General features: G+C 48.1%; 7 protein-coding genes across 7 annotated transcripts; 4 read left to right on the forward strand and 3 right to left on the reverse strand.

Moving 5' to 3' along the window:
* The first annotated feature begins 85 nt into the window (after positions 1–85).
* F4812DRAFT_162891 (MFS general substrate transporter) lies at positions 86–2,342 on the forward strand. Its single transcript, XM_047929843.1, has 5 exons — positions 86–467; positions 576–663; positions 722–813; positions 880–1,005; positions 1,063–2,342. The coding sequence occupies exons 1-5, from the start codon at positions 323–325 to the stop codon at positions 2,019–2,021; spliced, it is 1,410 nt and encodes a 469-aa protein (XP_047793333.1). The 5' UTR covers positions 86–322; the 3' UTR covers positions 2,022–2,342.
* On the reverse strand, positions 2,343–4,527 carry F4812DRAFT_163115 (uncharacterized protein). The gene is made up of 2 exons (XM_047929844.1): positions 3,971–4,527; positions 2,343–3,907 (listed from the first exon to the last, which is right to left on the reverse strand). The coding sequence occupies exons 1-2, from the start codon at positions 4,287–4,289 to the stop codon at positions 2,664–2,666; spliced, it is 1,563 nt and encodes a 520-aa protein (XP_047793334.1). The 5' UTR covers positions 4,290–4,527; the 3' UTR covers positions 2,343–2,663.
* Positions 4,528–6,947: 2,420 nt separating this feature from the next.
* F4812DRAFT_455131 (fungal-specific transcription factor domain-containing protein) lies at positions 6,948–9,093 on the forward strand (the record flags this gene model as incomplete). Its single annotated transcript, XM_047936771.1, has 5 exons — positions 6,948–7,005; positions 7,085–7,158; positions 7,258–8,052; positions 8,117–8,227; positions 8,281–9,093. 5 exons carry the CDS (start codon positions 6,948–6,950, stop codon positions 9,091–9,093), a joined length of 1,851 nt encoding a protein of 616 aa, XP_047793335.1.
* Positions 9,094–12,346: 3,253 nt separating this feature from the next.
* On the forward strand, positions 12,347–17,436 carry F4812DRAFT_455132 (fungal-specific transcription factor domain-containing protein; the record flags this gene model as incomplete). Its single annotated transcript, XM_047936772.1, has 4 exons — positions 12,347–12,459; positions 12,704–15,588; positions 17,261–17,352; positions 17,416–17,436. The coding sequence occupies 4 exons, from the start codon at positions 12,347–12,349 to the stop codon at positions 17,434–17,436; spliced, it is 3,111 nt and encodes a 1,036-aa protein (XP_047793336.1).
* A 60-nt stretch (positions 17,437–17,496) lies between these two features.
* On the reverse strand, positions 17,497–19,198 carry F4812DRAFT_467243 (glycosyltransferase family 31 protein; the record flags this gene model as incomplete). The annotated part of the gene is made up of 3 exons (XM_047938626.1): positions 17,497–18,310; positions 18,356–18,424; positions 18,497–19,198. The coding sequence occupies 3 exons, from the start codon at positions 19,196–19,198 to the stop codon at positions 17,840–17,842; spliced, it is 1,242 nt and encodes a 413-aa protein (XP_047793337.1). The 3' UTR covers positions 17,497–17,839.
* Positions 19,199–19,902: 704 nt separating this feature from the next.
* On the forward strand, positions 19,903–21,292 carry F4812DRAFT_163586 (NAD(P)-binding protein). The gene is made up of 2 exons (XM_047929845.1): positions 19,903–20,559; positions 20,701–21,292. The coding sequence occupies exons 1-2, from the start codon at positions 20,066–20,068 to the stop codon at positions 21,155–21,157; spliced, it is 951 nt and encodes a 316-aa protein (XP_047793338.1). The 5' UTR covers positions 19,903–20,065; the 3' UTR covers positions 21,158–21,292.
* A 134-nt stretch (positions 21,293–21,426) lies between these two features.
* Positions 21,427–23,821, reverse strand: F4812DRAFT_449324 (uncharacterized protein; the record flags this gene model as incomplete). The annotated part of the gene is made up of 2 exons (XM_047935960.1): positions 21,427–23,522; positions 23,629–23,821. 2 exons carry the CDS (start codon positions 23,819–23,821, stop codon positions 21,427–21,429), a joined length of 2,289 nt encoding a protein of 762 aa, XP_047793339.1.
* Positions 23,822–23,988: the final 167 nt, after the last annotated feature.

Here is a 23,988-nt window from a genome sequence, read left to right on the forward strand (position 1 = left end):
GTATCAAGGTATCGCACCGCACCGCACCGCACCCAACGCTCGACCGTGACCGCCTTGAGCGGCGTGGTAAAAAAAGACTTGGAAACCCTGCGAGGCGACTTTCCTAGGTTTTGTTGAATCCTACCTACCAGGTACCCTATTCCTATTAGGTACCTTAAATAGTCCTGTGGTCGCCCTCTGTTGAGAAACAATCCCCCGAGTTTTTGGCTTAAGAGATACTACTACACACAACTCTCACCGTGACACCCGTGACTAAGTAGAGCCTTGTCAAGGTATCTTGATCTTGAGCTTCATCATATATACAGGTTCGCGCTTTGTCAAGATGGGGTTCAAGGAGTTTCTCAAGCGTCGCTCTCTTCGGGCTAGAGATGACAAGCGCACCAAAGCGGCCGAACTGACTCTACGAGAGTCGCTCTACCCGATCTGTCTTGTCACGGTTCTATTTTTCCTCTGGGGATTCAGCTATGGTATGTACCAACGACCTTGCGCGACAATTGATGAAAATGGTGGCCATCTACAATACAATGATTTGCGACGACGCGTAGGGTTCTGGCTAACTTGTTGTAACTATCTAGGCTTGCTCGATACGCTCAACAAACACTTCCAAAACACACTTGGTATTACCAAGTCGCGTTCGTCTGGTCTACAGGCCGCATATTTTGGGTACGTATATCTCGAATGGGAGTATAGGTGCGAAATAGTTGCTAATCGTCTGGCGCAGCGCTTATCCCCTCGCGTCCCTCGGCCATGCCAACTGGATCCTGCGCCACTATGGTTATCGGGCTACATTTATCTGGGGTCTTTGTCTATACGGTACGTGGACTGCCTGTTACATACCTACCAGTGCGAGCTTGTGTCGACTAACTGGGAGTGCTATAGGTATCGGCGCGTTAATCGCCTTTCCATGTATCCAGGCTAAATCCTTCGCTGGGTTTTGCATGGCTATATTCGTTATCGGCAATGGTCTCGGTTCTCTAGAGACCGCTGCGAACCCGTATATCACCGGTAGGTTTTATCTCTACGTAAACGATGGTAGGTAATTATACTGACATATACGGCAAGTTTGCGGTCCCCCTCGATACGCAGAGATGCGCATCAACATATCCCAAGCCTTCAACGCTATCGGTACCGTGGTAGCTCCCGTATTGGGCTCGTACGTCTTCTTCACGTTTGACGACGTAACGGCTCTGCGAAACGTGCAATGGGTATACATTGCCATTGCTATCTTCGTATTCGTGCTCGCCTTCGCCTTTTTTCTCTCCGATATCCCCGAGATTACCGACGCCGATATGGCATTCCAAGCCACCGAGACGCACGCCAATGCTGACGACAAGCCATTTTGGAAGCAGTATCGCCTCTTCCACGCCGCCTTTGCTCAATTCTGCTACACTGGTGCCCAAATAGCCCTCGCTAGTTACTTCATCAACTACGTACGCGATACCCAACCCCATGCCGACGATGCTACTGCTTCCCGCTTTCTTGCTGGTGCTCAGGGCGGTTTCGCTGTCGGCCGCTTCTTCGGCGCGTTCTTGATGCGATTTATCCGTCCGCGCTGGGTATTCCTGGCATTCCTGACTTTGTGTATCGTGTTCACCGCGCCCTCTATCACGCAAGGCGGCTGGACAGGTATGTCGATGCTATACGTGACGTTTTTCTTCGAATCCATCTGTTTCCCAACAATCATCGCATTGGGCATGCGCGGACTAGGCCGTCACACGAAGCGCGGCTCTGGTTGGATTGTTGCGGGAGTTATGGGCGGTGCGGCCGTGCCCCCGTTGACAGGTGTTGCGGCCGACGCGCACCAGACTGCGTTCGCCATGGTCGTCCCCTTGTGCTTCTTCGTCGCAGCCTTATCCTATGCTCTCGCCGTCAACTTTGTCCCCGCGTATAGAGACCCCGCGGATGCGTTTTCGACGACCGAGGTTGGGCTCACGCGCCAGCACGGCGCTGACGAGGAGAGCGGCAACGAGGCTGGTGTGATCGGCGACGAGAAGATTGCCCACACCGAGATTGAGTCATAGATACCCCTTATACTCTCTATTTAGAGTATTTGAAGACTAGCTGTTACAGTGTGCCAGGGAGGCAATAATGAATCCCATGACAGGGGAAGAAGGTATCATGAAGCAAGCCTGTGTTGAATTCCAGTTCGTGGCTTTAAGGAATTATACAGCTACCGGGCGTGGCACAAACTAGCTCTTCAATATAAATAGCTCTTGCAACATGCGTGTTAGTGTTTGCGAATCTGGATTTGCGTCTATGTGATAAACATTAAAACTTGCTCGCCTGAGACGAGCCTAGTTCCTGAGAGAATGTCCCATATGCATACGCCATGCTAATTCCCAAGCCTAGTATCATAAATGAGCCAATTTTCCTACAGCGCCTAGTGTCGGTTCCGAGGTTATATACCTAGGTAGGGTGCATACAAAAGAATAACAGGATTGTGTGGGTATAACCAATACACGCCGTATGAGCCCATCGCACCAAAATACGGTAGAAAAATAAAAATATTCGTAAACCATCCTCCAATTTAGGCCCTTAGTCAATGCACGCCTAACGACAGTATACATTCATCATGTGCGTATCTTATGGACCTGCAAGCAAGCCATTCACCGTGGCGTCATTATGATTTCGACAATATAAAACAGCACCGAAATACAGTATTTTTAGGTATCGTGTCCCGGCGAAGAGCTAATAGTAGATCCCTTCTTGTTCAACCTCGCGGCAGTTTGCCCAACCGCAAGATCTGGAGATCCGTAGTATCCGTGCAGTTCGCTGATCTCGTTCAGAGTTCCTAGAGAAGCCACCCCTTGCGTTGCGCCCTCGCCGCGCGCTCCTCGCGAACTGCCGGACGGGTCGCTCGACCGTCTGACCTGAACTTTAGGGGGGCGTGTTGAACTGTTAGACCGCCGTCTTGCGGCTTCGAGGGCGTCCGGACTGCCTAATTCCGATACGCCGTGAGCGCTGACGACACTGCCGTCTAGCTCGCTTACGTCGCTCCATTGGCGCACGTGTGTACGATGAGCCTCGGAGTCGACGCTGGGCCGCTGGGGAGAGAATGCGTTATCGTGATGTGCACCGTAAGAATCTGGACTTGACCTTGACTGGCGACCATCTAATGCGTCAATCCCCGGAGACTGGGCAGAATGCCCTGGCCAAGAGGGCGGCGTCGCCGAGGCGTTGGAACCATAGTAATTCGGCGTTTCTGAACGTGATTGCTCGCCGGCGGTCGACGAGTCCGATCGAGACCGGAAGTGGGCGTTCCGGGTTCGTATAAATGAATCCACATCCGTACCGTCGACTTCCGAGACTGATATTTGCCCATAGCCCGATTTCTGTGAGCGCGGGTCGGAATTGGAGTTCTCGCGTCTGGATTTAGCTGCGGCTTCGACAGCTTTCTCTGTCCGTTTGAGTCGCCAGAGGATAATGGCGGCAATGATGATTACGACAGCGAGTAGAACGATAGCACCCCCAACTATACCGCCGATCTGAGCTTGACTGAGGCCATTCCCGCTGCTTTCGCTACTGCCACCACTGCTACCCGTTTCAATAGACGGTAACTTGGAGACAGTACTGGGAATCAATTTTGGCACACCGGCAACTGTAGCAGATGAGGTATCAGATGGATCTGGACCTGGAGATATAACCGAAGAGCTCGTGACTACTGTCGTAATAGTATACCCCTTTGAGTCAGTGGTGGTTACCGTTTCGCTTACCGGGAGCGTTTTTAGAGAGGTCCCATAACATGTAGCGGTACCGCAGACCATCCCGTCTGGGCAACAGCCGTATCCAAGAGAAGACGCACAACCGAACCATGATGAGGGACACGACTGCGAGTATGATGACCCGGCAGGTGGGAGACAGTCCTGGGTGCTGCTCCCACAAAGATAACCCACAGGACAACAGGCACCTAAGTAAGGATGTTAATATCTATAAGATTATATTGCAGATTGCTCAGGACTGGTTGGCTTACCTGCTCCAGCAGTCAGTGGACAGACGTAGTATCCCGTTTTTCCGCATGCAGATGTAGGTCCAGCTGTTGCGGCATAACAGGACGATACAGCACAGGCATAATTTTCAGGACAGCACCCGCCGTCCGCTGATTGGGGACATAACGTGAAGCCGGATTGTTGACAGACAGCCTCGCGTTTGGGGTGACGAAGGACGTTATGGTTTTTCTTCAGCACGTGCATCTGATATCCATTGTCGTGCACGGCACTTGTTTTGGGTGCTAGAACTGCCAACACCGCGAACCCAATGCAGGCCACGGAGCTTCTTCGAAGGTTCCCCATTTTGAGGCCTTCCGCATTTGACGATATCCACCACTATATACCCCAAACCAATTCTCAGATACGTAAGACGTTGCCGGATTTGGAGTCCTAGCGCTTGGCCGCTCTTCTCGTAGCACCTCAAGGGGACTCATATAAGCATGTCTAAGCTTTATTCATGCGAGAGATTATGACTCGCGTACGAGGGTGTCTCTATTCCGTAACTAAAAGAAAGCCACACGAATATATGACTGAAAATGGGAGGCGGAGAATAAATGAAAATGCGAAGGTGAGGCTCTGTTAGCACAGCACCACGTTGGCGAGAAAAAAAGATCCGATGATGGATCCGCTGATAGACGGTACGGTACGTAAGCGCTACTCGGATGCTGGCTTAGCTGGCTTTGAAGCTAGCAACCTCTCAAAAATAGTACCCCTTAAGCCTACCAACAATATCGCGATGGCTCCATCAGACTATGGTAATAGACATGCTAAGTGCGGGACCTACATAGTAGGACGGGGGTAAATCGACACGATGCGCTTCCTGGGACGACAAGGGTTAAGAGGAATGGACATGTCGAGATGGGAATCTGAGGAAGAGATGATAACATATTGACTGTGGTGTCTTGGCCGCTGACCTGCAGCAAAGAAAAAAGGAAGGGAGGGGGTTTTCCAACTTCTATCAGCTGCAGATGGCGAACCCGCCATTCAGCTTTACGGGTGTGTCTCGTAGATGCAACGTCAGCTTCCCCAGCTGCATGGTTCGCCCCCAATAACAGCACATCTTCACCGTGAGGAGGGGAGGGGTCGGTTCCGGGACGCTCGTGATTGGGTGCAGAGTTATAGAGTAAGAAAATATAGATTTCCGCTATTTCTAGTACGTCCGACCTAGCACGAAGCACGAAGCACGACTTCCTCTGCCTACCTTAGGAAGAAAAGGACTTGCGTGTTGCGGGTGTCTGCTCGTTCGCGCGTTGAATGGCTATAGCCGTTATGGTGGGTAGTTTTGGTGAATGACATTCATGATACACATATGTACCAATTATTGCATAGTAGTTTGTTGGAGCGTATTCCGAATAATTAAAGCCTATCGACTTTCGCGCGGCTGAAGACATCGGGAATATCTGGTCTTAGATTGGTCTCAGATGTGGTCTTTAACTTGCAGATGATCATTTAATACTAGGGCTGATGGCTTGGTGTTTGCACAGAGGTAACAGTACAGTATAGCCTACCTCTTACATGTAGGCAAAATTCCAACGCCTGCATGGTCGTACAATGGCTTGAACATGGAATCATCATGGAAAGCACATGCGGGCATCCGCTGCATTGATGGAGGGGAAATCCCCTAGGTTAGCCTCTTTTTTTTTTTTTTTTTTTTTTTAAACCTCTTCTTCACCTGTACGACCGAACGAAAGCACCGCGGTAAGAATAGGTACCTACCTGGTACGGTATGTAGTTTTTATTTCTATATTTACCTATCAATAGAGACAAGCATCAACCAATTAAATAATGCTCTTTTCGCCGCGAAGATTCTGTACTATATTTTATATGGTCTGTTACCTGTTATCAAACCCCATAGGAAAGAAATAGGACGACTTGTTCCAACTTACACTACGATGGTAACAGCGTTATTAGTTCCAACAGTTCCAAATCTCTTCCATCAATCCGATTTCGAATCTCGTGATAAATTAGTCACCCCGTATTTTAGCTCCTGCAGATACCTTGGGTACCTGTCATCAGAACTCGCACGCAGAATACAAGGTGAATAAGTTCTGTACTGTACGCCAGGTATACGTGTCGACACGACAAGGGCGTTTATTTAATTCAGGATAATAAGTGAGGCTCAATTCGCGCCTCCGCCGAGTTTAGGCTTGACCTTGTCCTCTAATCTTCTCTCTTCCTAGTTGGGACTATCATGTAACAGGTCTTGGCTTCGTCTTCAGTTGGCACCGAGTTCATCCCAAGGATGAATCGATAAATCAAGCGAAAGGGGTAACTTATCTCTTTAATATGTAGGTACCCCGTGCTGCCGTGTCGATACCGTTACAACCCCGCAAGCTGACTTTGTCGATCGCCAACTTCTTCTCCACACTTGCTTCGTGACGGGGTTTTCATCCCGGTCCATCCTGGCAGCCCTGACCTGTTTAGAACTCGGATCTGTTACGGGTACTGCACTAGTCCTGGCGCTTCTGATACAATACAATTACATATGTAGTTCTAGACTTCATTTCCGGAATCCCCAGGGACTCCAATTGTCAAATGCGTTCACTTCTACCCTTTTTGGAACCTGTCTCCGGTCACCATCCTTCTTGAATCGGCCGTGGACCTGCCTTTTTTTTCTTTTTTTTTTTCTCCACAACGTCACGATGATGGCCAAAAACTGAGATCGGACTATGAATCTAGGGTGTCGCTCCTTTTTACCCCATTCTTTTCTATCCACAATCTCCTCTTGTCGGCTTGTCGGGAGTCGAATCAATCCTGTGATCTACTCTTTTGCTACCTGGTATCTCTGATCTTGGATTGTTGGATATATAGAAGATATATCAATAGCTCAGCCGTTCTGGCTTGAGCACCATCGGATCTGAAGGGTAACGAGTTTGCGCGGGGGAGGGTATTATGACAAACCACGAAAAACCATGTCAAAATATGAAGGATTTATAGTGTAGCGTGTTGCTTATTGGCGATATGTTGCTATATACCAGAGTTGCACCTCCAAAGGTGCCAAAAAGGCGCTCCAGAGCAGGTGAGTTCAAATTCTGTAATCTGTTTCTCTGTTTGATTCCCTGTCTTCGTGGAGCTTCAAGTTGACAGCGAATTTACAGGTTGCACCTTTTGGTACGTGATGTCCGACTCTCAATCTCTTAACGTACCCATCAACGAAACCGCTAATTTTTCGGTACGAGTACAGCAAGGAGAAAGTATGGTTATCATTTATTACTGGTATACTGTAGACCTTGTCGAAGAGGTTTTCTAATTTGTTTTTACGGGAGGATAGAAGAAGAAATGCGACGAGAAACGACCGCGATGCGCAAGATGTATCGAAAAGGACCTTCAATGCACGTACGAGGCGGTACGACCGCGCCAACGAAGGAAGAAAGACCCCTCTCACTCTGGATTTACACAAGACTATGGGCGAGCGAGTGAATCGACTCTAGATCATGACCACTGGCGAGAGGATACGATCGATAGGTTTTCTGAGGCTGATTGTCTCAGCCCTATAGATGCCAAGTTTAAAGACATGTCTCCAATGAGCTTGAGCGAAAATGAATTGTTCCCGGTCGGCACTAGCCCAACGGTTTACGAATACGATGGCGCAGATGATGGAGATCAAGTGCAAGAGATTATACGGAGGAACTCAAGTATCAATGTGGTCTCTCAGGCGCGATCTTTTCAGCCAGATCTAGCCATGATCGCTCCGTGTCCTGTCGGTTCCCCAACGCTCGAGTTTGTTCTGCCAGTGTTTTCGGAGTTTTCGGACCGCCCTAACCGGCGTGCACTGGTTGACCACTTCTGCAATGTACTATCGCATTTAATAGTCTTCCGGGAGGAGTCCGGCAATCCATTCCAACAACTGGTCTTACCGCTCTCCCATAGAAGCGCTCCTATTATGAATGCTGTATACGCATTAGCAAGTGCCCATTTAGAGTATCGTGGAATTGCAACATCGGAGAAGTCGCTGTATTTTCACAACCGAGCTATCCAGGGCTTGGCCAGGCTAATAGAACAGGAAGGGAAGGTCGATAAGACCGAACTGCTTGCAGCGATCATGCTCTTGGTGTACTACGAAGTAGTGAGTGGCATGGTCCTTTACATTTTTTATGTCTTCACAGCGCATCAGCTTATAAACTTTGCAGCTTGTCCAGCGCGGACGGACGAATATAGTAGACGGACATCTTAAGGGCGCACTAACTATTATGTCTTCCTCCTCGGGAGAGTCTACGCCTGCCGGTCTTTTCCTAGAACGTGTAGGTCATGGCCATCGGGTATCCAAGGTCTCAACTTTACTGACAAAACAAAGGCGTTCCGGTTCTACGATGTTATTACGGCACTCTCTCTAGGATCTGCCCCTCTTTCCACGGCCCCGGCCGCTGGCTGCCTCATACCATTCCCTCCTCCGAATGCACCGGCAGTGTCTCCCCTCAGCAACGTCGATAGCTTACTCGGGATGGCTACTACTTTATGGCCTATTATGCACCGCCTATCCAATCTTCTCTCTCTTAAGAACGATATCGAGAATGCATGCCTAACAAACCAAACTTCTAAAAGCGCTGTCCTCAGAATGGAATTCGAAACCACTTCACAGGCTATCGAAACCGCTCTAGCCCAATGGGAACCGTGTCTTCCTCCCCATTTTGTCGTTGAAAATGATGTGTTAAGAGGCTCCGGCGATAGAGAAGAGATTCCAGAGCAACAGCGCCTCCAATCCACTTTTCACAACTCCTTAGCCTACCGTCATAGCGCATTTGTATATCTATATCGTACTATATATAAGTACTCGCCACGCCGCGAGGTAGTGCAGAAGCACGCTCACATAGCACTTATACATTGCGTCGGAACAGTCACCCATGGAGGGCCTATGGGGGCGTTGCTATGGCCTTTGTTTGTAGCTGCATGTGAGGCTATAACCGCAGAAGATAGAGCACTCGCCCAGAAGGCGTTTTTCGGAATTGACCAGCGCCAAGGTATGACCAACATAGGCCAGGCCTGGAATATCGTTCAAGAAGTCTGGAAAAGATTGGATGATATGAAGGACGATCCCTCCAGCGTAGAAGATTCCGATCTGTGGAGGAAGATTAGCGCTGAGATGGGAGTTAGCATTGTTTTTGGCTGACACCAAAGCGCAGCAAACATTCCAGATGGGGTTGCAACGGCGCTGCAGGACATGGATGCCGTTGATATGATCGACTACTATTGAGTAGGCATCGTCCCCTTATCGGTGGCAACTTTTCATTTCATGCTATCAATTTGATAGATGAATGTAGGTCATGCTGCAAGAGTCGTAACCAGTCGAGCGTCTAGAAGGAAGCTGTGCCATGACAGGTACATGGCCTCGCTATAGCATGTGAAACTACCTCGTAGGAGCAGAGGGACAACTCATCTAAGTGCTTCAGAGTGGTTGGGTGCAGATATCTACGCGGAATTGTGTAACCAACATCCTATACTGATCGGACGGAAGAGGGAAGAGAAGGATCTCAAGGCTCTCATGAAATTTTGTAGGGGTTCGTTACCGTCCACAGCATTTTTAGCCTATTCTCCGTGCGGGCTTTTGTCTCTGGAGATAATGCCCCGGACCTTTAGACCGTGTGCCGGCGTTTTGCGTGGGACAATGTGCTGGCAGGAACTAAAATTTTCCTTAAACTAAGGGGAGGACAAGATGCTGTTCCATCTGATATCAATGCCTACCTAAAGTATCAATTCGAATACTACAAGTGCTGCATTACCTATAATATCTTTACATTTCTCACATATTCCTATCCCTTGCGTGGTCCAATGCGTGAGCCGTCTTTTACAATGGCGCCACCATACCCAGCGGATTTCCCTCCCCTCTATCGATATTAATATTTACGATAGTTGATTCGCAGGTCTAACCAGCTTATGGCTAGTCGAGGGTAGCATCCCTCACACTTCTACCGATCTGCCGTGTGATGGATTAGGGGGGTACTGCTTATGTGTCAAATCAATCAGGGTTGGCGATCCAACCAATTTTAACGGATGGTAGCAGATTTCGAAGTCACTATACCCAGACGTGCAAGAAGACGCTGCAGCATTCTCTAGAGAGATGCAGAATCATATCCGGATAGCTTCGATGCCACCCACGAAACGGCGCGCACGTATGTTACGTTTTAATGATAATAATATAATGTTATGTGGATGAGAAGAGAGTTAATTGATTGTCATAGTAATACGTACGCTTACCTAGTTCCAACCTTTCTATGGGATAAATACCTAGATGTAATACAAGGAGGGGGGACGTAATTGATGACGAGATGGTCTTAGTATCCGATTAGCGGCGTCTGGGGTATAAGAGGGGGCGCCCTTTTTTTTCCTACTTGCTCCCTTTATCACCTTGATTATTTAGAGGGGTAACACCATCTCTCAAGTCTGGGGTAATACATTCATATTCATAAACAAGTAAATACGTTAAGGACGTTTATCTATTATAAATAATTATACCGAAATATACCTGTCAACTAAATAGCCTACCTTACTTAGGTACTTACCTCTTACGGTAAATATAACTACCTAACTAGAGGTAAACAAACTTATAGATAAACTCAAAGTAAGCCCCTAATATAAATAAGTAGTTGTATTTTAGTAACAATTGATATTCTGTAGTTATGGGTATTTAATACCACGAAACAAGACCGGTTCCATTGTTCCCTTAACCTGATAACATGGAAGGTACCCTAGGTATTTAGGTAGGTCAGGTACAAAAAGATTCACACGGACTACGTCGTGTCTGTTATACCCCGCGGTCCCGCAAATCTCGAAGTCGATCACGACCGCTATCCATCTGTCACATCTTAGCTCTCTCATCCTGTCATGTTTTATTAATTAATATTCTTAGCGACATCTCCCCAGCCCAGCCCAGCCTAGCCAGTCAGCAGCAAACCAGCAAGCCTACCATACATTACCTACTTGTAGCTCATTGATATTTTCCGCATTCCCACCCCATTAAATCGATCTTTATTTCCTGGTCTTCTTATTTATCGGCGATCTCTCAAAATTCGATAGACTCTGTTTCCGAAAAACAACAAAAACAAAAATAAAACAACACGACTTGGTATCAACCTACCATAGCTCACGTACAATACATACATACCGAACGTACGTATTTGGCTTATTCATATTCGTATATTCAATCCTTCTCATGCACTTGGTCTCTTTAAAATCACACCGCGTCCACAAATTTCGATTATTCCCGGCAGTCCGGCTACGTACGCATTACCTTGCGAGCTTTTTCCTGCCGTGCCATCATCACTTACACCGACTTAGATTTTACCAGTTTTCGGCTTTATTTTAGACCTTTTTTTTTTCTTGGGTTGATTATGACTTTGGGGGTGAGTTGATTGGTGAGAGAGTACTAGAAGCAGCGATGATTGTCGAGCTGGACCCTTTAGAGGATTCGTCTTCAGCCGCTCGCCATCGTCGTCGCCTTTACCGTCCACACATTCGTGGTGTGATAGCCAACTAATCCGCGCATCTTTGTCCATTCACCACTCGGTTGCATTTAGCTGAGGTACAATCGCATCTGACTAAGAAAATCAGAACTATGCAAGCGAAAAACAACTGAGGGAAAGAAAAGAAGAAGAGGACAAACGTAATAACTAGCTCAATCCTTCTGTTGGTTCGTCGTTTCCTTTGCTAAAAGGTTCCGTGATCTATTAGGTACAATAGAGGTACTATACGGGGCACTTACTTGAGTACTTAGGTACTTTTTTGTACGACCCTAAGTCCGCAACGGAGGGCTCCTGCGCTTCTACGCTAACAAGGCCCCCCTTTCCCCCCAGACTTTCTAGGCCCCGGACCCCAAGGCTCTTAGGCCCCAAAGCTACTACTACTTCTCAGTTCATCTCCTGGCTCCTAGTTCCTAGTCTCTAAGAGCATCACGTTTTGTTTCTTTCTTTTTTACTTAGCGAACCCGAACTCCTTTTTTCCTGTCTTACTTCGTACAGCGCCACAGCCAATACAGTAGTGGAATAAGTCATTGGCAGAAGGAGAGGAAAAAACAAAAGAAAAAAAAAAAAGAGACACGAACCCCACCATTAATATATGTGTGCGCGTGAGAGTGAAAGATACGAAAAGCATCCACAAAAAAATAAAAAATAAAAAATAAGAGCACGCTCGCGCTCATGGATATCTAGAATATTTTACGTCGAGCATTGGGTTGCCCGCGACCTGAGAGTTTCGCCTTCCTCTCTAGCTTGGCGTTTCTTAACCTAACTTAGGTACACTTCTACTCATAAAGTTTACGGGTACTATTTTTATTATCTTTATTCCAATCCAACCATAATTGTTACTTGTTACCGTCTCCTGTTACCGTCATTACCATCCCGGCTCCGAGTCCACTAACCATCATCATCATGGTGACTCTTCTTAATAGCAACGGACCCGATCCGCTGCCGGCACCTAAGCAGATTCGCTTCGTCAATAACCAAGGTCAACCACCAACCAAGAGGAGAAGGATAAACGCTGCGTAAGTATCGTTGAATTCCTTTGTCCGATATGGGCGGATATGGAGAAGGGACTGAACCGTAGATTACGTCCGGGGTAATTGACGACTCTTTTCTTTTGGTTCTTTTCCTTTCGTTCTCCCTCGCGATCTTTACAGGTATCCCGCAGGTCCACCACTAGTTCAGTTCCGGCTTCAGGAAGGGTTGATATCGCGAACATCTCAACTGACACTCATTTCACAACGGCAGATGCCTCACTTGTCGCAGACGTAAAACAAGGTGCGCCGGCGAACATCCTACTTGTTCGACATGCACCAAGAACGGGCATGACTGTTTGGGATACTCGGACGGCCTCGAGAAAAGCGGCAAGAAAGATGGCGGTCCTGATGAAGATGAATACGGTGATGAGGGCTCGGAACTTGATCGCAAACAGTGGAAAAACAGTCGAGGTGGGATTAAGCACTTCGATATAGACGACGATTCTCCCAAGTCTTCTAGCCGCACGTCTGAGCCCGCTCAAGATCGTGCAAACTCTAATGTGCAACTCAAGTCGGAAAATATAGACTGGGAAGAGCCAAGTTCGCGACCAACACCGCGCATCGAACCAATGGGCCGACCGCCGAATCCGCGAAATCCCTCTTTCTCGACCGAAGGTGGCTTCAGCGAGGCTGCCCATTCGCCGGTACAATTCCACAACGAGAGCCACCGGGTTCCATACTTTCGTTACTTCGGTCCTACCGCTATAGTTCCGGGCTTTAAGCAGATGGTAGTAAAAGTACGAGATCGACGACGAAGCTCTATATCAGCTACTTCACCCAGCGGCGCAAGTTCGACATTCTCCGGGATAATAAATTCCATGCAGCCAGACATCGAACTCGCCCACTTGGATGATATGCCTGTTTACGATCCCAACGACACGAACGACGTACATCCTCTGATCCTCCAACTAATTGATACCTTCTTCGTTCATGTAGGGAGTAATTACCCATTTTTACGGCGCGACAAATTTCCTAAGTTGGTTCAGGAGAAGCGAGTAGAACCGATATTGGTAGATGCCGTATGTGCCCTTGCAGCACGGTTTTCTGACCATCCCCTATTTCGAAAATGGAACGATGGCAAGTTAGCCAAATCGGAGTATGGCTATATCTATGCTCAGCGAGCTAAGGCCGCCACCGTTGACACTTTCCCGTGTCCGACAGTTTCGGCTGTTCAAGCTTGCCTATTAATGGCGTATGACGGTTTCGGTGCTGACCAGGACAGCGCGCTGTGGATGTATTTAGGAATAGCAATTCGTATGGCGATCGACTTAGGTCTATGTAAGGAAGACGGTGTGCGATATCGAGGCGAGAAAGACGCTTGGTATACCCGGGGTTACAGTAGGAAGTCGAGCGACGATTATTCCCAGCAGAATCAGCAGGGCGCAGACGGTACTGTCCTTAGCCCGGAAGAGCAAAAGGAAGTTGAACAGGAACGTATTGACACGTTTTGGGCAGTATTCTTCCTCGACCGTGCCATCTCCTCTGGCACCGGTCGACCGGTTTCCCTTCGAGATGACGACTTTGATTTACAGCTTCCAAAGTCCTCTGTCGATCCCGTCTCCGGTTGGCCTGATCCGAACGCGTCGCTGTTGCAGATTATTAACCTCTATGGCCGAGTCTCAGACGTTCTTAATAATATCACACATGCTCAAGACCTCACGCAAGATAAAATGAATAAGCTTGCCCAAATGGAAATCGAACTCACAAGGCTCCATCAAAGAACGGACCCGCGTCTCCGGTTCGACGCTAACAACTTCCAAGCTCATGTGAAGAATGGTCAAGGGACAACTTTTATCCTTCTACACTTCTGGTTCCATGCGTTGATCATTGTCCTGCACCAGCCAACGTTGCTGACGAAGGAGGGTACCATTAACCGAACGCACCAGTTGAAGACGCACAGTCGGGAACTTTCTATGTCCAGTGCTAAGACGATAGCCGATATCCTCGCCTTTGCCGAATTACTCGACCCGAAATGTTTCATCGGCAATCCCTTTACTTCGCAGCCCATTTATATTGCAGCGTGCGCATTTCTCAGAGAATCGAGAGCCAGTTCGTCACAACCTGGCTCGAGGGACGCAACCCCGCCCCCCGAGCCCAGAGGTCAGACAAATAAAAGTGGCTCGGCTGTGGTGGACTCGGGTCCAGCTTCGAGACATCTGCTCCTCGCCTCTGCTGCGAACCAGAACTATCAAGCGTGCTACAAAGCCCTGAAGCAGATGCACGCGTACTGGGGTGGTGTCCGATATATTCTCACTGCCCTGGACCAGAAGTTGGATGGTCAATGGGATTGCGAGACGTACACAATCGAAGAGTACGAGAGCGCCAGGCGGTATCGCCAGTCTAGCGTTCTTAGTAGAGTCGCGAAACAAATAGATTATCCTGCTTCGCCAATACCTGAAAATGGTCCTCCGCTCGCATGGTCGTTAACTGGTACGACAAACTCTCCTAACTCTAGTTTGACGCTTTTGTTCCAGAATCCCGTCAACCCTGGTAGTATTATGCCCTCGCAAGTAATCTCCACGACTGCTCCCACATCTGCTGCGCCAACTTCTGCACCTACGCCACCCGGGAACATGATTTATGACCCTATACGCCAGAGCCTCCCGGAGGCTACCACATCTATTTACCATCCCGCATACCCTCAACCAAATACTTCAGCCCTGCGGCATTCGATTAGCCACCATCGCCGGGTCTCGGGTGGTGCGTCGGCTCAAAACAAGCCGTCTCTTCTGAGGTACGAGAGCCTATCTGCTCAAGATGACCATAATAAGGTTTCCATGAGTGTCCCGCCAACGTTGTTTACGCCGCCATCGCAGCATTCAACAAGTTACGACCAATCGGGCACTAGTAGTTACCCTACTAATGGCTCACCAGCTAGCAGCACGCAGAGTCAGACCAACATCGGAGGGCAATCATCGAACGCCTCGGAAAGCGGGCCATCAAACTTTGCGCAGAGTGGCAGCGGGCTCGCTTCCAGCGGGTACTCGTACCTAGGGCCTGGCGGGGCATCGGACCTGCGCCTGCTAACCTACGATAACGAGACAGATATCGGGCAGCATCTTACAAGCTTCGAGAGCACCGAGATGTTGAGCTGGTTCGGCGACTACTTTCCCGGTGATAGCACATGGTTATTTCCGGGGGACTCGACGATGTCATGACGTTTACCATTGTGACTACTTACCTATATATACATAGGTATATACAGCAAGCTAGTGCTGTAAGTGCTATACGTTAGGAAGATGGGGGGATGGTGGCAAAATTTAGGGGTAGAAAGGATGAAGGAGACTCACATCTATACACACATGCCTCTCCCGTTACTACGTCTTCTTATACTATTTATGTCTTATCATCCTATATTATTTTTTATCTTATGTAAGGTAGGTAAGCTTCGCGGACAATATTGTAACGGGAGATATAGGACTGGGCCGTCTTTTGTTTTAGACGCAAAAGCGAACTTTCAGATACCACGGCCCTCTGCCTATTTTTATTTATTGCATAGATATTTTTAGTTCCCGTCATGGGTGTTCATTTCTTTTGGCATTTCCGTCCACCGTTGGGCGCGATCTGGTGGGTATGGGGTATAAAAAGCTTTAAGGGAAGGGATGCCTTTCGGGGGAGGAGAGGGGTTGCGAAATTGCGTTTTGTTCTGGGTAGATATTGCGCGTTAAGTCGCCAGATATTGCGCGGAGTATTGGATACTCGGTCAATATATCCTAGTAAAAGACAAAGGAGCATATGAGAACGAGAAGTTTTTTATATAAGAACCAATTAAGCCCGAGGTAACCCGTCTCAAATGTAGAGATAGGTGATCTTATGCGTTTAAGGACAGTCCCGCCAGGCATATCCATACATGATGATAGTCTATGAGATGAGATACGTACTTGCATATAAAAATATCTAGGACGCAACGAAATCCTCTGTGATAATAAGCCGGTTATCTTCACTGCGTACCATCTACCTAAGTACCTACCTACCTAAGGCAGTATATCAGTTCAACAATGTAAATAGATACCTAACTTAATGTATATGTGTAAAATCTATCTTATCATGGGCAATTTCGACTACAAGAACGTTATCACAATTTGAGACAGAGAGGGCTTAAAGTATAGGGAGTGAAAGATGCTCCCCAGTCGTATAGGGAGAAATGTACCGTATCTCATCGGCTACCCCTAGCTGGATGACATCAACTAACGGCACTGACACATGGCTGGCTTTGGCGTAATCCCGGGGGGACAGACTTCATGTTAAACAGCCATATCGCACAGGCGACTCTATTCACTGATATTTTCCTTCGATGTTGTGTATTTTTCTATTTTATTTATTTATTTATTTATTTATTTATTTATTTATTTATTTATTTATTTATTTATTTATTTATTTATTTATTTATTTATTTATTTATTTATTTTTTAAAAAAGGTCATTTTAGTGATATAAACCAAACAAGTATTCATACTCTCAAACAATATAGTATACATAAAGCATATCTAACGACATTGTACAAATACGAGAAAACATGGCGCCCTCTAAGACTCCCAGCCAAAACAAAACCGCTAACGAGACATTTAAAAGGGAGGCTCAAAGTACAGTACCTATACCTACATTCCAATTTTCTCGATTTCCTTCCTAGCTCTTGACCTAGCGTCTCTCCGCTACACTCGATTATTATCAAAATCGCATTCGAGAACCATATGTGCTTTATATATATATATATTCTTTTTCTCATTTCTTCTGTTCTCTCCAAGTACCTACCTACTTACCTTCTAACCTTAATGCCCCCGGCGAAGCCCCCGTAGCCTCGGACTCGGGCACCACCGACGTGGGTATCGAGGACGGTAGCACTGACGTTCCCGGCGAGAAGGGCATTAGCGGACCGCGTGTACGGGAGGGACTAGATCGTCAGGGAAACTCGATGGTTTAGGCGACTCAACTGTGCTGATAGGATACGTGTATGGATGACTAAATGCAGGTTTGAAGAATTCGTTAAGTGCTATCTCCCCAAGGTAAAGGAGGAAATGGACGAAAAGGAGATGAGGTGTATCTAAACTACGTTGTTATTGTGTATGATATAAGGCGTTAGACCTAACGTAGCGTGATGATAAATGAGTAGGAGGTACCTATCTTCTTGTATTGGACAAAGTGAGAACTACCTACCACTTCAGAATGCGAAAATACAAAGGCTACCCGGTAGCAAGCATATCTGGTTAATAAGAGCACCGAAATTTACGCGCCCCTTAAACTCATGTTTAAAGGTGAATCTCTGATCCCTCCTCGAGAATTACCAATATATCTCAACAATTTTCACTTTCCGAAAAGAGTCTATGCCTGGCGTATTGACTCTACGTGTTCTGATGCGCTCATACTTGTTACAACTTGGGCCAGACAGGCTCTCCGCATGGTGCCTGCCCCTCCACCCAAGGGCGAATGCGTTCGATATTCCAGCCGCTGACCCACCTGTCTTCCTCCGTGCTCGTCTTCGGGGCTGGTTTACCAAGGCGAAACGACTTATTGTACGTGCAGGCTCCAGCACGGTACGAGAACTGGAAGCAGTCGTGGATGCTGTGGCAAAGCTTGCGGCAGTGCTCGAACGACTTGTACGCGTCTTGCTCAACAGCTGAGGCACGTATCTGCTTATGCGGCTTCTTGGCGCTATCCTGCTGCCACTTCGGATAGCGTCCGCTGCGGTTTGGGTCCAGGTATAGCACGTCCTCGCTTAGGTTATCCCAGTCGTCGCGCCTGGCCATGAACTTCGGCGCCACAAACTCCTCAAAGATATCCTTGAACCGCATGACGGGACGCGGCACGCCTCGGGACTGGTAGAAACGCTTCTCGAAATCCTAGAACGAGGAGATCTCTTCCGGGTCCATATGGTGCATGGTTACAATGGGGTGGCACCATTCACGGGGTCCGTAAGGAATAGTATACGGTTTCTCACCGTTGATAGTCGGCCACTGTATTTATGTTAGCTTCTTGTAATCAGTCAGAAGTGTAAGATAATTAGAAATTAGAGCGAGAATTCTCACAGCTTGCTTGACTCCAATACCGAGTGTCTCATTCAAGGCGACGCCTAACACATAGTCGCCACAGCATGATTTGGTCGCCTTCATATCGTACTGATTAGCGATACCAGGGTGATTTACGGCAAGGTCTCTCATGGTTGCCTGTGATAGGACGTATCCGCTACCACCGTGCGCGAAGGCGAAGTCATTCAGAAGCGCTACGCTACCGACATAATGCTGCTTGGAAGGATCCCCTAGAATTCGTAGCCATTGGGCGAGGTTATTCCAGAGCACATAAGTGTCAGCATCGATGAAGAGATACCAGTCATAATTTGGGCGTAAGTGATATGTCTTCTCTGCGATATGAACATTCTTGTACTTATCTAGTCTCCAACCCTCAAACTTGAGGTTTTGTTTGCCCTTGAAGTTACAGCTATGCTGATCGATAACACAAGCTTTCTGCCTGCGGTAGAGATCAAAGTCAGAATTCCTCTCCTTTGCCTCATCAATTACAGAGTCTAAGCTGTCGCGGACGTGGTGGCCGGCAATGTCCTGCTCCATATCGGAGAAAATCAGAAAGTCCGGGAGACATCTCAGGACGGTAATGAGTTGCGTAGGGATCTTTGAGTATGACTCTGTAGCACCGGTCTTGACGACAACAAGGATATCAGATGTATTCGGAAAATGATTGCACGATGAACCGTAGGATATTGTAGGAGACAGCATTGTCAAGGCGGCGAACGTTGTAGCGCCATTAGAAACGGACAAGTTAGTGTGGTTAGGGCTCTGAGTAAGTGGAAGGGGCGGGATTCCGAGAGAGGAACTATGTAATGACCATTTGTTGAGGCGCGTCAAAGTAATTAAAATGGCAATGAGGCAGGCAACGGCAAGAATAAGCTTGCTATGGAAATATCGTAGGATTGTCATGTTGGCGAAGTTACCTTAGGTAGGTTTATGTTAATATAGGTGTCATTATTAAAGGATAAGTGATTGTGATTGAGTATGTGGATTCGGGATCCGATTCGCATTAAGGGGGAGTGATGAAGTTTTAAGGGGAAAAGACGAAAAGGTTGAAGATAAAGGTATCTCAAAACTTCCGTGCCTGCAATTTCAGGGTCAGTCCTTAGGCAGTGACTGCCTTTGATCCATTAGGTTAGGTACCTATTACACGTACTTTTGAAATATTGGTGTTTTGTTCACGTAATGAGTTCTCATAGAGGAGAGAGTCACTGAGGTTTATAGCTTCAGGTTGTTACATTAGGTACATTGGGTACGCGGGTACTTTCCTGTGGAGCAAGCTACTAAATACAGTGGATACCTGGTAGGTACCTGGGGTAAGGGAGGGGACAAGAGTTGGGGTAACACGCGCTACTGCAATCAATATTAGAGGTACCTAGGTACTGTACCTCGGCTCCTTAATCCTAAGAACTAGGTACCTACCTCCTATACGGTTTAAGACTCCCGATCAAGAACTTCGAGCAACAATGGCGAAGCGCACAAGCATTTGACGTTGAAATAGAATGATTTTAAGTATCGCGTTGATAATTAATTAGTTGATTAATTAATTCTCTCCTTTTATACTTGTTAGCGACCATGTCCGACACCGCGAAACGACGGATCCAAGCTCTGGGAAACCAGATCTTCGCGTCGTCGCCCCCGTCCTCGTCGTCGTCTCCCGACGCACTCCCCGCAATAAAGAAACCCGCCGGCAAGTCCGCGGGCCCCCGTACCCAAGGGAAGGTCGTCATCATCACGGGCGCGAATTCGCTCCTGGGAATCGGCCGCGCGAGCGCCCACCAGTTCGCCGAGAACGGCGCCAGGGCCGTGTACCTGTGCGACTTCGACGGCACGCACCTCGCGGCGCACAAGCGCGAGATCGAAGCCGTGTACCCCGGGGTCGACGTGCACGCGCGCACGTTCGACGCGGCGGACGAGGCGGCGGTTCGAGAGGTCGTGGACCACGCGATAAGCACGTACGGCAGGTTGGACGTCTTCTTCGCGAACGCGGGCGTCGTGGGCCGCTATGCGCTGTTCTCGGATGTGACCAAGGACGAATTCATGCGTGTCTTCGACACCAACGTTGCTAGGTAGGTTTGTCTACTCTGCGACGACACTTTACCCATGATCAATCACATAGACCAGCTTAGCTACCTACCTACCTACCTACATGAGTACCTATCTATATTCGATAGTTACCTAGACACGTGCTTACATTGCTAACCTTCCAGCGTGTTCCTCGCCGCCAAGTACGCCGCCCCCGCGATGCAAAAGACCTCGCCCTCGAAGCCCGTGTCGTCGGGGAGCATTATCGGCACGGCGTCGGTGGCCGGATTGCGGTCCAATGCGGGAACAACACCCTACGCGGCGTCCAAGGCGGCCGTTATCTCGCTAGCCCAGACCATCGCCTATCAGCTAGCCGGCACGGGCATCCGCGTTAACGCTATTTGTCCCGGACTGATCGAAACGGGGATGACGGCCCAGACGTTCGAAGCCGCGCGGGCCCGCGGTACCGAGAAGAAGATTGGCCAGTTGAATCCGTTGAAGCGCGGCGGTACTGCCGACGAGATCGCTCGTGTTGCCCTTTTTCTCGGTAGCGATGAGTCTAGCTATGTAAATGGCCAAGCGTGGGCAGTCGACGGTGGGCTAAGCGCAGGGCATCCGTTTGTACCCGGTAAATTGGCTTGATGAATATCTACCTAAGTAGGTCCTTGATTTGTACGTTTATACCCAGAGAGTCACTTTGTTTCATGTACCAAAAAAAAAAGAGAGAAAAAACATGTTTGGACAAATTTCCCTTATAAGGTATCTAGGAGGTACCTAATTCCGATGCTATGAGGGTATCTAAGCATATCGTAGGAATAAGATAAAGTCGAGTAAAGATCCCAACCCCTTGGAAACGTTTCAATCCTAATAAAGATATCACGGAAAAGTCTTCGTATGTCGTAGTAGGTATGTCACCCCGATCGCATTAGTTCAAGCTTACCATCCCAATGCTCTTCCGTACCTTTCGTGCGTAGACGATACTCCTTTATGGCCCCTGCTACATCTCTAAATCCGGTAGAACTCTTCGCTGCTTCGCGGATAGCGCTGCTCTTAGGAAATATCATGGCCTCCCACGCTGCGTAGAAGATATAAGTCATCGGCGGCACTCCCGCGGCGATGTGATTCGGCGTCGCAGGCCCGATGTTGGTACGGAGGTTTGGGTCTTGCACGTTCCACATGTACTCGTTAACAGCCGCGTGCGGGCCGATATGTCCTGGTCCGATCCAAACGGGGACCGAGTAGAAGTTACCGCTCCACGAGTCAGCGGCGTCGACATGGCAGGTTACGTACTCGGAGCTGACGTCTGAATAAGGAGGTGACTTCAATCGCCCCGAAGTCCATCGTGGGTATTCGTCTGCGCTGGCAGACGCTTTATTCGGTCGTGTTTGTGTCTTCTTTGGTGCACTTCTTGATGTAATTCCGAACGTCACGTCGTCGTCAAAGAAGCTCGATGTGCTCTCTTCATTAAAGTTTTCTTCGCCGGGATCGAGAATTTTATCAAAGTCTACGTCGCTACTTGTTATGATATTATTGCTCTCTGAGAACTTGGGTTCCAGCTCAAGTCTGATATGTCGGAGTCCTTTTAGAACTGACGGCTTACGGCCATCAAATAGGGTCCCAGCATGTCTGACAGCCTTTTGTTGCACACATGCAAGCTCTAGAAACCGAATCAATTGTTCAATTACCGGACCTGTAGAATGCGCTGGGATATGCGTTAGTGTTAGAGAGGTAATACGCGGGTTCGTATCAGGAGCTAAGCCTATAGGATAGGCGCGACAGATGTTTTTGAATAATTGTTCTTCCGCAAGGCGTAATGCAGACGCTGACGTTAGTCCGTCCAGAGAAACTGATGGAACCCGAGTTACGAGAGAATGATGAACTCGGAGGGACCGCATTGCAGAGGAAACCACCGGTCGAAACAGGGCCGCGGAGCCTGGGAAGCCTAGAATCCTCACACTCTTGAAGCTATGGCTAGCTTCGGAATTTGTTGGCGTGCAAAGGCATGAATCACACTCAAAATGTTCAAGATGCCCTCGAGATATTCTTATAAGGCGCTCAATACCGTAGATTGTGAACTTGTTCCCATTTAAATATAGATGCGTAAGGCCAATTCTCCTGGAATCCAAACTGCCGGTTGTAGTCGACAAGGATTCGCTCAATACCAATTTCTTCGCTGTATTCGTATTATCATCTCTGAGCGGTGTGAGTCCGTCGGGACGAATGTCTTGCCATTCTTGTAGCTCCGTTTGGTCCGCTCTTTGGGAATAAAAAGGGGAATCTGAAAGATATCTCTCCAAATCCCTCGCGTGTTTACTTCTCTCGGACTCCTCGATAAACTCAAAGGGTCCATATCTTTGACTGCCAATATCCTTCGGTAAGACTAATCTTCCTTCGGTATCGAAGTGAGAGTCTGTATGAAATGTAGAAGGAGAAATGCAATGCTCTACAATGTTATCGATTAGTTCATCCCCAATTTTGTTGTTACTTAGGTCAAGACTCCACAGTTGACGACGGAAAGTTTGAAATAGCAAGTTGGCGGTTGGATTGTCTATTTCCCTGCCTGCGACCTTCAGTACGCGGAGCCCTGGTAGTGTACCAGGGTTTAGTGACGACAAGATTGCCGACTTTACTGATCCCGGGGTAAAGGATATGTCCAAGTAAACTAGACCCCTGAAAAGGTTGGAATTAAAGAATGTAGGCGTAAGTTCATGTGGACAGCGAGCTAGGCCAAGTAGCTGTAAAGACTGTGAAGACGTGCGAGTTGCAACAGCCAGAGGCTCTGGGTTAAGCTCGGGGTGCCCGTCCACGAGTAGGCATACCAGGCCTGGAAACAGCTCTGGAAGATGCTTAAAGCTTGCTGAGATGGCTCGTTCGCTAGCTTCTGAAGAGTACAGCCCGGATGCGCGCGATGCGAAATTCCGAAAATCCAAGGAGCGAACATGATATCGAGTTTGAATCCTTGCAGATTTCATGTGTCTATTTATGAACCGGCGATACCAGGTCAAGTCTGAACTTGAAGTCTTAGTAAAACAGATATAAGGTACCCTGTTGTCCATATAGTTGTGTGAAATAGATAGGAGGTATTTATCATTTAGAGAAGTCGTCGGACTTACCGTCGTTCGGGTGTAGTCCAAGCTGTCTTATAGTCACTAAGGGATCTTGCCAGAGCCGGGGCGCAAACTGGCGATAAAATCGACGATCTACTAAACAACATCGAGGCCAATCTACGACGGGAATGTATGCAGCGACTAGATCCAACAAGTCCGGAGCAGTGGTTGCACGTTTGTATGACGGAAGAGTCTCCATGATAAGAACCCGATAGAAACATGTACGGAAAATGTTGTTGAGTTGAAGCGCATTAGAAGGGCTTATATGTATAGGAGGTTACATGTAATCCAGTTTGCACCGCCACAAAACTCTCAACACCACCCGCTTGGCAGGCGTCATTTGTGTAGTACATGTACCCAACTTAA

Source organism: Daldinia caldariorum, assembly GCF_022478825.1.
Source record: "Daldinia caldariorum strain CBS 122874 unplaced genomic scaffold F4812scaffold_2, whole genome shotgun sequence".
Classification (NCBI taxonomy): domain Eukaryota; kingdom Fungi; phylum Ascomycota; class Sordariomycetes; order Xylariales; family Hypoxylaceae; genus Daldinia; species Daldinia caldariorum.